Source organism: Sminthopsis crassicaudata, chromosome 4, assembly GCF_048593235.1.
Source record: "Sminthopsis crassicaudata isolate SCR6 chromosome 4, ASM4859323v1, whole genome shotgun sequence".
NCBI lineage: Eukaryota > Metazoa > Chordata > Mammalia > Dasyuromorphia > Dasyuridae > Sminthopsis > Sminthopsis crassicaudata.
Window position 1 is genome coordinate 24058917 of NC_133620.1, and position 15782 is coordinate 24074698.

At 41.6% G+C, this 15782-nt stretch overlaps 1 protein-coding gene across 12 annotated transcripts in view; it reads right to left on the bottom strand.

The window, feature by feature from the left end:
- Positions 1 to 15782, bottom strand: part of OSBPL9 (oxysterol binding protein like 9) — a 127171-nt gene that overhangs the window by 52567 nt on the left and 58822 nt on the right. For 9 of the 12 annotated variants that reach the window (XM_074265950.1, XM_074265948.1, XM_074265947.1 and 6 more), the window contains one exon: positions 5551 to 5627. The exons of 1 other annotated variant lie outside the window; for it this stretch is intronic. In XM_074265950.1, the coding sequence (XP_074122051.1) occupies positions 5551 to 5627 (77 nt within the window). Of the gene's footprint in view, positions 1 to 5550; positions 5628 to 8268; positions 8357 to 15782 lie in introns of all 12 variants that reach the window. 2 more of the 12 variants (XM_074265959.1, XM_074265962.1) reach the window with 1 other exon arrangement.

The following is a 15782-nucleotide window of genomic DNA, read 5'->3' on the forward strand; positions in this document are numbered from 1 at the left end:
TTTTTAACTCCTAAATATATGAAGTAACATTTAGAATTTTTTTAAAAAAGGATTTGCTTTTGGAAATAAATAGAAACTTGACACTATAGACAAATAAATTAACAAAACAATTTTTTCTTAACTTCTCCCCAAATCCTTTAAATTAACCACTAATAATTGCTTTTTCAGTAATTATTTCTACATCTAATCAACAAATAAACACTGTTCATGGTTAAAACAGAAATTTCCCTTAAAAAAACAAACACTTCCTAGATGTGTGACCCTGGGCAAGTCACTTAACACCCAAATGCCTCAGCAAAAAAACAAAAACAAAAAACTTAAAAACATGGGATGTAATTTAAACGATGTGATTTACAAGATTATTTTAAGTCTCGAAAGCCCTCAGACATGACATCTTGCTTTTTGTTCCACTTGCATATCTAGAATTGTAGGGACTGTTCTATATCAGCATTTTCCAAATGAATTTGACCACAGATCCATGTGGAGATGTAAAATATACTGACAAAATCTATAAATCATGGAAAAGGCAGAATCGGGAAAATTTTAGAATAAAATAGAAAACTTAATTTTAATTTTGGAAAATGGACAACATGAGTATCTGATAGTTTCCCCTTTAATTTAAAAAATCCATTTAGGAAATGCACCACACAGAACCTATTCAAACAAATCACCTAACTGACACCAGTGGCTTTCAAGCATTAGTTATACACACATTAGCTGTTTAGGGTCCATGTAACCTATAATATAATTAAGTTGTGTTAAAAGTGGAGGGTTGCCTAAGGTTCCTTCAGTAGACTGTCAGCTCACTGAGAACAAAAACATGAAGTTTTACACTTTACGTAGTAGGCTCCTAAGTTCTTGTAGACTGATTCTCATTCTTTCTTTTTCCCCTCTTTCCCATTCCCCCCTCTTATACAAACACACACACTTTCCACTTCTTCCTCTGGAATCATTATCTACAGACTTAAGCATTACAGAATTAGAAAAAAGAATAGTTCATAAAATATCTTAATGCGTGGTGTTTTTGACCATGTGTAATTAATGTTCCTAGCCAGTTATCTATTGTATTCAAACAGCTGCATGGGAGACTAGGGAACTTCTAAGGCTTTCATGATAGCCAACAGAGGAATCACAAACACCAGTTAACCTCACAACTGCCCAGTTCCCATCAGTTGTGCCATCCTTCAGACAACTGCCCATAGTAGCAATCTTCTTGGCTTTGTGGCTTCCTCTCCACAACCAAGTTCTGTCTGTTTTTCCAAATATTCTCACATCTGTCTGATTTTTTTTCCCATTCCTACTGCCAACCACTTAGCACCTCGATCACTTCCACCAATGTCTCAACTTCCCCGGCCCAGCTGAGCTGCCGCCCTGTCAGACTGGACTCCTCCTACAGAGGAGTTCTCCTTTGCTTTTGTTCATACCAATTCATACCTGAAGGCCTGAAGACAGCCACCTCCAGGCCAGAATCTAAATCCTTAAAATTGTCTTTTCCTCCACTTAACACTTTGCTTCCTATTTCTCCTTTGGCATTAAATCTGTTTCCTTTGGTTCCCAGTGATCTGAACACCTACTGTGACTCTACAGTCATTTAAGTTCCACTGAAGGGCTCCACTTAACTCACAGACATCAGACGCCCCTCAAACTCTTAAGGCACCGTGTCTTAAGACAGGCTGCTTTTAAAACTACAGTCCATAAAACTGTAACTTGGAAAGGTAATTTAGTGAATACCAAAAAATGGTATCTATCCCGAGTAAAAATCTGGCAACCAGCTATTATCCGGTATTACCAAGTCCCTGACTATCCAGTATGTGCAGTGGTCCTCAAACTTTTTAAATAGGGGGCCAGTTCACTGTCCCTCAGACTGTGGGAGGGCGAGACTATAGTAAAAACAAAAGCTCACACTCTGTCTCTGCCCCTCAGCCCATTTGCCATAACCCAGCGTAGTTTGAGAACCCCTGGTATAGAGTAATGGTGAGGCTGAAATTCTCCCAGCCTCCACTTGTCTATCCCTCAAATCGCTGGATACCTTTAAACAACCTTTGAGATATTGATAAACATATCTTTAGACAAGTATGGGATCTGATTCTAGGTATTCCACCTAGCTCCTCTTTGATCCATCCCTCTGAGCTCCTTGGTACTTCCCCTCCCCTGAGAAATCCTCAAAGATATTTTTTTCCCCTGAGAAGTCCTGAAGGATATTTTTCCCCCTATAAAAGATGTGCTCCTGATGAAAATGCTAAGGCCTGCTATGAGGTACTTTCTCTGTCTCTTTATTCCTTTCAATGGTGTTTTTCTCCTATAGCAAACTCTGCTCAGTCTTTTAAACTTCTCTGTGATCTAACTTGCCAGTCAATGGGGAACTCCCATCTCATGGCATATTTCTTTAATGGATTTTCCCATTGCTCTTCTTTATTTGCTACTCCTCTTGTCTACTATTTCACCTCTCCATTTTGTCTAACTCTTTCTCCTAAATAAGCCTACCTTCTGGCATAGAGAACGGTCATTGTGAATTTGTCACAAGTTTATTTCAAACTAGGAATTGCTAGCCTGACCTCATCATTCTGATCAAATAATCTGCAGCTTTTAACAAAAGTAAAGTTGCTTCTGATGAGTTCGACAGTCACTGCTCAAAATGCTTGATAACAAAACATTTAAAATGGCCAATTATGGGAATTCTAAGCAATTTTCTCAAAGTAATCTATTCCTTAAGTAACAGTAGTTATTTAAATATCTACAGAGGTTTCTGCTTATTTGGGAGAGGATTTTTTTTAGTTCAGGATTAAGATTAAAGCTTCGTGATCAGGAAACCTCCAGTAAATACCATTTTAAGTCAAGCTTATGTATGTGAGAAAAATAAAATGCCAACTTTTAGAATAAGAGCTAAAAGGTATATGTTTTTTAGTTCTTATCCTAAAAGTTATTTTTCTTATATAGACAAGCTTGTTATTATAATATGTCCTGCAAATCTTCTTAGAAAAGAACTTGGTGACAAACAGACAGAATCTGGCCTCCTGGCCCTGCTTACTACCTTGGCAAGCCTTTCTCAGCTCCAGGCCTCCCTCTCCATGTTTGTAAAAGACTAGTCCTGTGGAGAGTGCTGCGGCTACAGACAGCAAGACAGTGCGGAGCCCCCAGTCCAGGGGAAGGGCTCAGTCTTGAGTCAGTGATCCCCAGTGCTGGCCTTCTCTTGTGCCATCTCCAATGCTGTTTGATTTGAAAAGGCCAAAGACTGAGAAGAGAAATCTGTTTTTCTGGGTCTTGGGAGTGTCCTGGCCATGGGGGCTGCTTCCCAGAAAGAGGGCTGTAGGTCACTGCTATTCCTGGGGCTCAGAGGGGAGCCAGTGATGGTGGCACTTTGTAAGTTGTAGCCAGCAGGACTTTGCACTCAGTACCCCAACTTGACAAGTAGCTGCTATTTTTCAAGACATGCATTATATCCTTGTTTCCTCAAGGACTTTTTTTTTGGCCACTGCTCAGCTTGCAAGTGACAAACTTATCAATAAGTAGCTTTCCATCATGCTATCTGACATTTGTAAAAATCAAAACTTGTTAGTGTTGTGTTTGTTTTTTTAAAAATCAGATAACTCATTTTATCTATCAGTACTATCTTTTAAAAACTTTTAATATAGTAAAGACTAAGCTTTTGTTTAGTGTCTGCTCTGTAATAGGCCTGAGAAAGGACAGAAGGATGAGGGATTGGAGATCGAAATGAAGCTAAAGAAAAGTCTAAAGATTTAGAAAGGGGGGGAGACATAGGGAAGCTGGGATCAGAGAGATATGAGGCATGTTTAACCTATATTGGATTGCTTGCCGTCTAGAAGAGGGGGAAGAGAGGTGGGAGGGAGAAAAAATTTGGAACGCAAGGTTTTGCAAGGATGAATGTTGAAAACTATCTTTGCATATATTTAAAAAAAAAAAAGACGTGAGAAACATCAGAGCTTTTGATTAAGGAAGTGTAATCTTCATGAGTAATGGTGAGAACCAAAGTGTCATCATCACTCCTATGCGTAACTGAGGGGGTATGGAAGAGATCACAGATTTGAGGAGACTGAAAAACTGGTAAATTTGGAGGAGCATCCACATGAATTCTGAAATCTCCTAAAAGAAGGGCAAAAGTTGAGAAGAAGAGGAAAACAGAGTCAGGTGCCTGAACTCCCTAAAAAAGGGAGGGCTGGAAGAAAATAGCCACCATTCTATGGAGAGGGGAGGGAACAAGCATTTACTGAGCACATACTATATGTAAGGCCCAGTGCTAAGATCTTTATATAAACATGATTTCTTTTGATCCTCAAAACAATCCTAGGAAGCAGATGCTAAATTACTGCCATTTTACAGTTGAGGAAACTGAAAAAGACAGAGGCTAATTGACTGGCCCAGAGTCTCCCAGCCAGTAAGTGTTTGGTCGTCCTGATTCTAGGCCCCGTCCTTTGGCCACGTCTCATTGTTAAGTGATGGTGGCAAAGAAGATGATTCATCCTGAGCTACTGTGTTAGGTGGTATGGAGGGAGGCCTTAGGGAAAAAAAAGATCAGAGGAAAGGCTCCAGAATGAAAGGAAGTTTATTCAAATCAGATTTCTTTTCACCAAGACCCGACACATTTTAAAGTCCAACCAATCGGATCTATGCTACCAAGGAGACTACAATAAAAGACTGTAGTCTTTTAAGGGAATGATACTGGACAAACCCAAGTCCAATGCGAGGTAAGTATGCAACACAGTCCAGATGGTTGGGGTGGACCATGAGCAACAACAGCTCCACCGTACGGTAGGCCAGAGACCCTTCTCAGGAAAGGGCACCTGAGAATGAGTGGTACCAAAAAGACAGGTACAGCTCACACCAGGGAGGTGTATTACGGAACACAACGTACAGAAAAGCAAAAGGACACTTGTGGAGGGACTCGGAGCAGAGAAGCCAAGCCAAAAGGCTGAAGTCAGGCTACGTGACCATGGCGTATTCTCTCTCCCTCAGTTCCTTTTCACTACCAAATGGAAACAAAGTGTGCTGTTCCTTCTGTCACTCAGAAATGTCTCAAAAATGCCAAAATTAGGAATCAATATCAAGGGTGCTTTTAAAAAAACACTGCTACAGCATGACCAAAGCAGTAAGAGAAAGATTGTTAAATATCTTCTTTTTCTTAACTTAGTGATCATAAACATCATAATCAGCAAGCATCTATGATTACAGCCTTGGGGAAACAATCGCCAACCCACAGCTGGTTTTCCAAGACGTGGTCATTAAGCATCAGGCTGTCATGTGATTCTTATATTTCAGGCATCCCAAGAGCCCAAAATGAAGACGTCAGCTTAGTAACGATGAAAAAGATAGACTGCTCTCATAGGATTTCACTGGCCACACATTTTCCACTATAAACTTACAGATAGCTGTTAAACAGGAGGTATCTGTTTTCATCACAGAACCTTCAATAGTCAATCAGATCTATGATGATACACTGGAAGGAGCCAAGCACTAATGCAAGATAATCTCACCATCCTGTCCCCATTATGCATTCCATGTCCTGGAACCATGGAGTTATTGAAAAAGCCTTACCTGGAGCTGAAGTGTATGCCGGAGGATGGTCTCTTCTAAGGCCTGAATCCACTTCTCTCTCTCATCAGCATCACGAGCTGTGAAAGAAGATTATATTTTGATTGCCTTAAGCATCAATAATACATTTTTTAACATTACAAGTTCACGTAAGTTCATATCTGCTGCAACAATGTTATAGGACTTTCCAATTAGAACAAAATTTCATTTTAACAGACTCTGGGCTCTGCCCTCTCTAACTCTGAAATCTGGAGTGACTAACTCACTTCCTCTTAGCTGTCCTTTTAACCCCCTTTGGAAAGTTTGCACCTTCTCTCCTAAGGTGCAAATCTGCAAAATGAAGGGGCTGGACTCCCGTCCTTTTGTTACCTCGGCTATTTAGTTACTTTCAGTTTTGTGTGACGCTTAAGGACCAAGCCTTAAACCAAAATCAATCTGATTTTTCTTGGACACCACTAAGTCCTAGACCAATCTCCATTTGATCTTCCCCTCCCAGATTCATTTACTTAGATATCTAATTTTTATTTTCTTTTTTGACTCGATGAAAGAGGAGATTCTTTGCCTCAGTTGCCACCTAGCCTCAATCTTTGAATGGGTACAGCTTCAGTCAAACTGAACTCTGTTGAAGGCCTGAGCTTAAAAGCCTTAAAAAGGTCTAGGTCTCCCATTTCATCCAGGGCTATCTATAGTCTTAATCTCTCTCTGGCCACTGGACCCAGATGACTCTGGCAGGAAAACACCATGCCACATCATGAGTGCTATATTTCCACCACGATGAACCCTGATGAGGTCAAAGAAAAGGTTACGAAGACCTGGGAGATCTTCGTCATCTATGTACTAAAAGAGGAAAAGCTTGCAATCAGGGTGATTTTAATACAAGAGTTGGCACAGACTACTGGAAATGCCAGAGAGTCCTTGGGAGGAACAGAATCAGCAACAGCAATGTTTACTTCCTAATGAAGACCCGTGTGTCTCATGACTTTCCCATCACCAACACTGTCTTCCATTTACCTAATGCCATAAAACTTCGTGGATGCCCCTTCACAGCAAACACTAGAGACAGTTTGTGAAAATGAGGAAGGCGATATGTGGCAAAGAATGATGGACTAATCATAATATCCTCAGCAACTAAACATTCACATTCAACAAAAGCAGTAGCCCAAGGCAAGACGAACACCAGAAAGTTTAATGTCAACAAACTAGAGCACTTTTCCAAGCATGAAGTCTGCTGCTAATGTGGAGGGAAAGCTAAGCCAACTCATAGTGGAGCAGGAAAAAATGAGCACTTTTCAGAGATTTGGTGTACAGCACTGCATTTACTCATCTGGTTCAGAAATACTCACAAACATCAGGATTGGTTTGATGAAAATGATGGGGAAATTCAGAAGCGGCTAAATGAAAAATGAGAATTCCACAGAGTTTATCAGTAGGATAACTTGTCCATAACCAAGAAGGCAACATTTAACTTTATGAAAAGTAAGATACAAATGAAGCTTAGGGAGAGATTCAGGATTCTTGCCTCAGTAAAAAGGTTAAAAAACTGTTTTATGCTGATAGTAACAATCCAAAGTGCTTTTATGATGCCCTCAAGGCTATTTATTGGCCAAAGACCTATGGTGCATCTCAACCACTCAACACTGATGGAGCCACACTAATTAATATTAAGGACATGATTCTGAAGAGACGGGCTAAACACTTTCATAATGTTCTCAACACTTTCATCAACCAGTGCTGAAGCTACTGACCATGTACCTCAAATTGAAATTAAACCTGACTTTACAGTCAAACTTCCAACTGAAGAAGACGTTTTGAATACCATTAAGCTCCTCTTCTATGGCAAAGCACCTGTTGCTGATTCCATTCCAGCTGAGGTTTATAAAAAAGGGGCCCACAACTCATACAAAAGTTGACTGAAATCTGTTATGTGGTAAGGGAAGTTATTCCCCAAGAGTTCAAGGATGCCTTCATTGTCCATTTCTGTAAGGAAAAAGATTGTCCTATGACAATCACAAGTGAGTCTTTCTCTTAGTCACTGCCAGCAAAACTCTTGCCCCGAATCATTCTTAATAGTCCTCCACTAGATCTAACTGAGAGGCAGCGTGGCCTCAGAAAGGGCTGATGAACGGTTGATACGGTGTTTGCTGCTTGTCAACTCCAAGAGAAATGCCAAGAACAAAACAGAGGTCTGTAAACAATGAGTCAATCCAAACAAAGTCACTGATGCTATCATGAGCAATTGTTAAAGTTCACTGCAAATCAGAATTGCACGTTAGTTCCATGATGGCGTGCTCACAGGGGTTCTGGATAATGGACAATGCCTTCACACTTTCTTAGTCCCCAGTGAAGCGAAGCAGGGCTGTGCACTTGCTTTTTAGCAAGAGGTTTCCAGCAATGGCGTCAGATGCCTTCAATCAAGACAAAAAAACACCAAAGTCAACTACCTGATGATAAATTACTTAACCTGAGAAGGCTACAAGTCAAGGCTAAAGAGGAAGGAGGGTTGGTGCACGACCTTTTGTTGGATGATGATTGGGGGCTCAATTCAGTCTCTGAGGCTGGGATGCAACAAAGCATAGATTGTTGGTCTGTTGCTTGTACTAACTTTGGCCTGATTGTATTTACACCGAGAAAAAGAAGGTTCTTCAGTACCCAGCACCATCCTAACCATATTGAACCACTGGTAACAGTAAATGGAGAAATTCTGAATTTAAGTTCACTTACCTTGGCAGTGTCTTTTCTTGACACATACACATAAACGATGAGGTTGAAGCAGGCACTGCCAGAGCTAGCTCAGTGTTTATAGGAGGCTCTAAAGGAAAGTGTGGGAGAGAAGAGGTCTTAAGCTGCCTACCAAAGTGGAGATCCACAGAGCCACTATGCGGACTGACCTCACTGTTGGGCACCTGTAAAACCTGGACTGTCTACTAGTGCTATGCCAGGAAATCGCTCTAAGGATCACCTGGCAAAAAAGGTTCTAGACACCGAGGTCCTTTCTAGAACCGAACTGTCAAACATTCAAACTCTACTGCAGAGAGTGCAACTCCAATGGGCAGGTCACATTGTGTGGATACTAGATATATGTTTGCCTAAAAGACTATTTTACAGAAAACTCAATTAAGGCAAACATTCCTGTGAAGGTCAGAAGTGATACAAGGATACCCACTGGTCTTTTTGAAGAACTCTGAGATAAAGGAGAAACTGGCACAGGACTGTCCAACATGCTGTGCCAGGATCAAAGAAGGAGCTCATAAGAAACATGAGATGTTCAATTTGAGAGCCATTTTACCCCAAATAATTATATTGACTCTGCCCGGCCTGTGGCAGTCTGCTAAGTGCATATTGGTCATCAACTACAGGTGGAAACATTGTACCTTGACCCCCAACAGTGATGTCACTTTAGGTCTCTGAGCAGGAAAGACAACCACCTTAGTATCTGGCAACTTGCTTTGCACATAGTAGGTGCTTAATATTCACAGATCTGAAATCAAAGTTCTTGTCTGAGCTTTGTTATCTCATCCCCGGACTGTTTCCACTTATCCCAAGGCTCTTGATCTGTTTTCCACAACCATCTCTTTGTCCAGTCCTTCTCTATCATGAAGGTGCCCAGGCAAAGATCACTGCAGTGGGTTACCCTGCTGCCCTCTCCAGCTGGTCATCAAAGGGTGATGGAAGTGGGTTTCACACACTCCCTCTCTGCCCCAATCAGACACATTCCCCGGTTATCTCTTTATCTTGGCATTCCAGTGGACCAAGTCACATTCCAAGAGACATTTGACCGCCCTTTCTAATTAATCTTCCCTGGAACGTTCAGTGCAGGCTACCCAAGTACTGCTCCTACTTCATTCATCTAGAGATCCAATCTTTATAGTTTAGGCTTATTGCTGTTACCAAACCCTTTTACATAAATGGCACTGAGGGAAATCGGAATATCCAAAATACTTCCAAGACCAGGATCAATTAAGTTCTGAATGAGTTTCATCCTGAGAGAACCTTTTCTATTTTAGCCTTTGGACTTTGTCTCCAACTCACTCCTACCAGCCCCTACCTCACAGAAGGTTGGAATTGGAAGGGATCTTAGAGATAATCTTGTCTGATCCTCATTTAACAGAGAAACATGAAAACAGAAGATCAGATAAATACCAGAGACCAGACTCAAATCTGGGTCCTCTGACTCCAAGTCCAGCTTTCTTCCCATTCTAGAAAATTTCTTCCCTAGGGTTCACCAGCCCCAAGAGCTCCAACTCTTCTCATCTTTTTCATATCTGGGTTCAAATTTCACATTGGGTTCAAATCCTAGCTCTGCGACTTAATGGTTAGCCCTGGTAGGACCAATTCTCAAGGCCTTACATTTTTAAGAAGGACATCAGTAAGTTATAGAAGTTTAGAAAAAGGCAACCAGGGCAAAGAGATTGGGTAAAAGAACTGTGGATGTTTAACTTGGAGAAGGATGAAGAGAAACCCCAAAGTTAATCTTCATTGATACAAAAGGCTCCAACTGCAGGAGGACTTTGACTTGTTCTGTGTGACTAAACAGGCCAGAACTAGGTGCAAGGAGAAGATGGAAAAAGACAGCCTAGGCCTGATCATGGGAACCTGTTGACAATCAGAACCTGAAATGATCTAGTTTGGGGCAAGGGGGATGATGGGCTTCCCCTCAGGGGTCTTCAAGCAAAGAGTGGACCAGGATACTTGCTAAGGAATGGGAGGACTATATGGTCTCCAGGTCTCCTTTTAATAAACCGGTTATTTAGCTTCAATTTTCTTAACTGTAAAATGAAAATGTCAGAGGAAATAAAGCTAAGTAGAGTTGGCCCTTCCAACTCTATTCTGATCTTTTTTGAAGTCTCCCTAGATTCCACCCTTTGAGAAATTTTAGCTTACTAGTAGCTTACTGAACAATGAAACTAGGGCTAGATTATGAGGAAAGGAAATACTAAGGCACTCCCTGCAGTGCTGACCATATAAGGCAATACACAGGATATGTTTTTAAAAGAAAAACAAAATGTCCCTCCAAGAAAATACTGTTTTTCAAAAGTATTTTCTAATTTTAGCTTCTTTATCTCTTGTCCACATTTGTCTAATCATACTTCCTACTTCCTGTCATTATTTTGGCTTTCAATAAGAGTAAGAATTTATGAAATCATTGAAAAGATCTCATTTTCTGATACAGATAAAACTACAGACTGTAAAGGATTTACTGTAACAGTTGCTCAAACCGCCTGCCTCCGAATGCTCCTGGCACAGTTTCAGAGACTGGGTCTGTCCTTCCTCAAGGAGCTGCTGGCTTCTGTTCCCGAGCACAGACAATGCTGTGGGGCAAACTGCTGCTCTCTTACAGAACTGCTACCATGGGAAGAGTCCCTTACCAAGAACAACAAAAAGCATTTGGGAAGGACTGATTTCATGTCAGACACTATGCCCGGTACTAAGGATACAGAGAAAAAGTGAAATGGTCCTTGTCCCCAAGGAGCTTCCATTTTATCTGGGGAGATCTATGGGCATGTACAAAATAGTACAAGGGAAGAATGGCTCAATGAACATCTCCCTCTTACTGACTTCCCAGGGAGCCTCAAGCATTCATTCTGAAACCTCCTCTTAACTTTTTATCTCCATGGCCAGAAAATCATAGGTTTAGGGACAGAAGGAGCCTTGGGAAGCGGTGAGAACAAGCCCTCCCTCATTTCACAGATGAGGAAACAGCCTAGTGACAAGGGGAGTTCGAACTCAGGTCCTCCAATTTGTTCCACCAGGCCATCCTGCCTCTCCAAAGGGCTAGGCTGAATCATCTTGTTCATACAGGAAACATTTAACAGTCTACTATGTGCCGGGCACTGTGCTGAGCGCTGGGGGAGGGAGGAGGAAGGGCAAGGGGGGGACGGACAAAGAAAGGCAAAAGCACAGCCGCTCCGTGCTATGGGTTAGTTAAGTGTGAGGATATTAAAGAAAGGCAAAAGATGGGGCAGCGAGGAGCTCAAATCTGGTCACAGACACAACACTTCCTAGCTGTGTGACTCTTTGCCTCAGCCAAAAAAAAAAAAAAAAAAAAAAAAAGGGTTAATGACAGCCCCTGCCCTCAGAGAGCTTACAATCTAAGGAAGAAGCCAATATGCAAACATAGGCAAACTATAGACAGAATAAGAGAAAATCCACAGGGAAAAAGCACTAGAATCGGGAGAAATTGGGGAAGGCTTTCTGCAGGCGGCAGGAGTTTAGTTGGGACTCAAACAAGTTCCCATCAGTCTGGAAACATACAGATGGTTCATGTCGTACTTTTACAAAGTTAATGGGCGCGTTATAATGTCTGTGGATGCTGCCGCCACTTAGGGCAATTCCCTTTGTCCAGAACAGTGGCTTCTAAGCTGATCTGATCTGGCTCCCCAGCAGAGTACTGCCCTTAATGGTCTCCTTCAGGGTCACTTCATCCATTAAGCCTTTCCTGATCCACCACCCACCTAGATGCTAGACCCCCCCCCCTTCCCCGGTCCCAAGCTCCCTTGCAGCCCTTGATACGTACCAACAGATGTACATGTCGTCTCTTCCAGCTGACTGTCAAACAACCACACAACGGTTTACCCACCATGCCTACCTAGCACAGTGCTACCACACAGCAGGTGCCTAATAAATGCTTGGTAACTGATTGTCTGTTATCTTCTCCCTACTCTGCTGGGCCTACTTTATACTGCTACTTCCACCTAGCTGACCAGCCCTTGTTCAGCCTTTATCTCCACTCTTCCCCCCCTTCACTGCCCCTCCACCGACCTTGGAAGGACACGGAGGGAATAAGAATCAGCCGGCTATCAGGAGGGACTCTGGATGCTGCACTGCCTCCTTGGCTGATGCTGCCAAAGCTTCCACCTCCACTGCCCAGCATGGATGGCCCCCTGGCCCCAAACCCGGTGGGCAAAGGCTTCCCTTGGCTCTTGGAGCCCTCCCCCAATTGTCTTACAGACCCCTGGGAGCACACCACCTCTATTCCAGACCTACACTTGTCTGGACAGTGACTTTCCTGTCTAACTTGAAGCAATCTCTCCACCCCCTCTCCCCAATATTCCACTCCAGCAGCACTCAATCCATCATCGAGCCAGCTGGACCTTTCTTCTGCACTAAATCCCTCTTGCATTACAGTTATACCTCTGAACATACATATTGTATTCACTCAGACCCTCACCACATACTCTGGTAGCAGGGATGCTTCTGCTCCTGTATCCTTGGCACAGAGCACAATGACTGGAATACAACAGGAGCTTGAGAAATATTAGCTGTTTAATCGAAAACGCACGCACACACACAGTAGGAGAAATAAGAATTTGCTGAATTACATTAATACCAATACTATAAGAGCTCAGGTTTGTCTAACCATTTGTGAGTCAGGTGATAGTGCCTGTTTTCTTAAGACAATGTGGTCCCTAAAGAGCCAGGCTTCTATTTTTAAAAACAAAAAAATATGTCCATAGCAGAAATTAATTGCAAAACTGTTGCCCTTGGGCCAACTGTGAGATGCAGATGCTGAAATACTGATGCAATTGTAGACGAGAATAACAGAAACACTATCTGTGTCAAGGGAGGTGACTCCATGTCTGACACACAGTAGGCACTTAAATGCTGGATGACTAACTATCCCTTGTCTGATTAAACAAAAATTATGAACTTTGGGGCCCATTTTAGTTGAAAAAAATAAATAAATAAACACATAAGAGGGAAAGGATCTATAATCTAAATGAAGATTGAAGCACATTATTCTTAATTTATCCTTTTGATGGTTCTTTTGCCCTGTTTCTTCTTTCATAAAATAATTTATGTTAAATTGCTTACTGTCTTAGGCAAGGGAGAAAGGAAGGAAAGAATTTGGAACTCAAAATTGTTATTTTTAAAAAAAGAATATTAAAAATTGACTTTACATGTAATTGGAAAAATACAAAATGCTATTTTTAATAAAATGGTATAATTAATAAATTTAATAAAATAATACATTTAATAAAATGCTATATTTTTAAAATAGGAAGGAAAGGCCCAGGATGGTGAAGGATTTGTTTAGGAATAATATTATATGGTGAATCAAGAAGTGGGATGTTTAACTGGAAGGAATAAAGAACAGAAATATCTGCCTTTAGAAGCCAAAGTGCAGAGGGCGAGAAAGAAGTGGAGACAAGAGTAAACCACTTTTTTATTGCTAGTCACAACTTCTTTGAGCTTCAAACTGAGGCTCCCTCACACCCTGGAATCAAGGGTGCAATGATCTTCCTCTACAACATTCATTCATTCATTCCCCATCTCCCCTGCTCTCCTGGTCCCATTACTCCAGCTCCGGCCTCATTTTTTAACTTGTGCATTCTTGACCCTTAATATCAGCTTCAAGTTGGTTCATCCTAGTCTCAACCTTCACCCTAGCCAGCTCTGGTCTGGGCCTTCTGCTTTTTTCTCTCCATCTTCTTTCCAATGATGATTCCATCTACTCCTTGCCAGCTGACTCTCAGACCTCAGAAGTGTGGTGGACATTTCAATTTGGATAAAACACTGACATATTAAATTTAACATCTCCAAAATAAAACTCATTATCTACTCATTCCCTCCTCCCTCCCTCCCCTGCTAAATCCACTTATTATTTCTGTCCAGATCCTGCCCATCAAAGTCCACAAGCTGGAATTCTTCCTCCTCTCTTTGCTCTACCTTTCCCACTCTCCCCTTCCCTCAGTGAATCAGTTGCCAAGTCTTGCTGCCTCTAAACAAGCCCCGATCATTCCTATCTTGTAAACATTTTCACTGGACAGTGAAATCCTCTCAAGCTGCTGTCCTAGATATCTCCCCTCTCTTTCACCGTCCAACTGACTTGCTACCTCTACCTCCTGGCCTTCTAACTCACTCTCTAATCCTTGTCAATGTGGCTTCTAACCCCACTACTCACTCAGGACTACTCCCCCCAAGGTCACCAATGACTTTCTTTATTGCTTAATCCACCACTCTTTCCCCTCTGCCTCTGTTTTCATTCCTCTCAACTCCTCTGTGCAGTGTGATGCGGCTGAGCAAGCTCTCCTTCTCCCAGAGTTTTCTCGACACATCTCAGTTCTTTTCCTAAAGCTAGACTGATCTCCTTTAAACTTGCTCGTCCAACCCCTATATTCTATCCCAATACCTCAGTTCTGGCCTGAGTCTTCTTAATTTCTCTCTCTCTATTCTGCTGGTTATTTCATCAGCTCCCAAGGGTTCAACTCACGTCTCCAAGTATGCGACTCTCCAAATCTAGCCCAACGACCCTCCTCATCCCACATCCCTAAATACCTATTTGAATTTCTCTGCCTGAATGTCCTATTTGGTCTTGTTAAATCCAACATGTCCAAAACTGAATTTGAACTCAAATTCTCTTTTCCTCTATACCTACCTCCCTTTTATAACTTCTCAATTTCTCTTGAAGATACACCACCATTATTCTAGTCATACAGAAGTTATGTTTAGCTTTTGTCATTCACCAATGTGCAATCAGTATTGTGTCATTAATACACATCCACCTCATTTCTCCTGTATCTCCCCTTCTCCCCAGGCACAAAGCTATGTGTGGTCAAGGTCCTTATCAATTTTCAGATAGATTAGTGCAATAGCCTCCTGATTAGGTTCTCAATCCATCCTACATACAGCTGCCAAACTGACACTCTTAAAGCATGCCGGACTCAAGAATCATCAATAGCTCCCAGTTTAGCTCTGGTTTTCCCAGACTTTATATCACTCCATTGAGGTATTCTCTGAACTTGCCTTCTTTACATTTCTGGAACTCACTGTTTAATCTCCCACCTGCAAACCTTTGCAAAAGCTACCACACATACTCCTTTATGTCTGACTCTTAGAATTTCCTAGTTCCCTTTAAGGCTCAAAGTAATGGGGAAGGAATCTCGGGAAGCAGAAGCAGAGACAAGGAAGGAGTCAGGGAGCAAAAGGACAGAATACAGAGAGGAAGAGATGGAAGTATGAGAACCAATGTTTTCAGAAGTAAGGATCTTTGGTAAAGAGAGTTTTGTGACATAACCTATGTTAGTTTGCTTGCTGTCTTGGGGAAAGGGGAGATAAGAGAAGAAGGAACTCAGAATCTTATAAAAATGAATATAGAAAACCATCTTTATTTGTAATTGGGAAAATCATATACCATTAAAATATTTTAAAAATTAAAAAAATTTTTTGGGAAGCAATTGGGGTTAAGTAAATAACTTGCCCAGAGTCACATAGCAAGTAAGTGTCTGAGGTCGGAT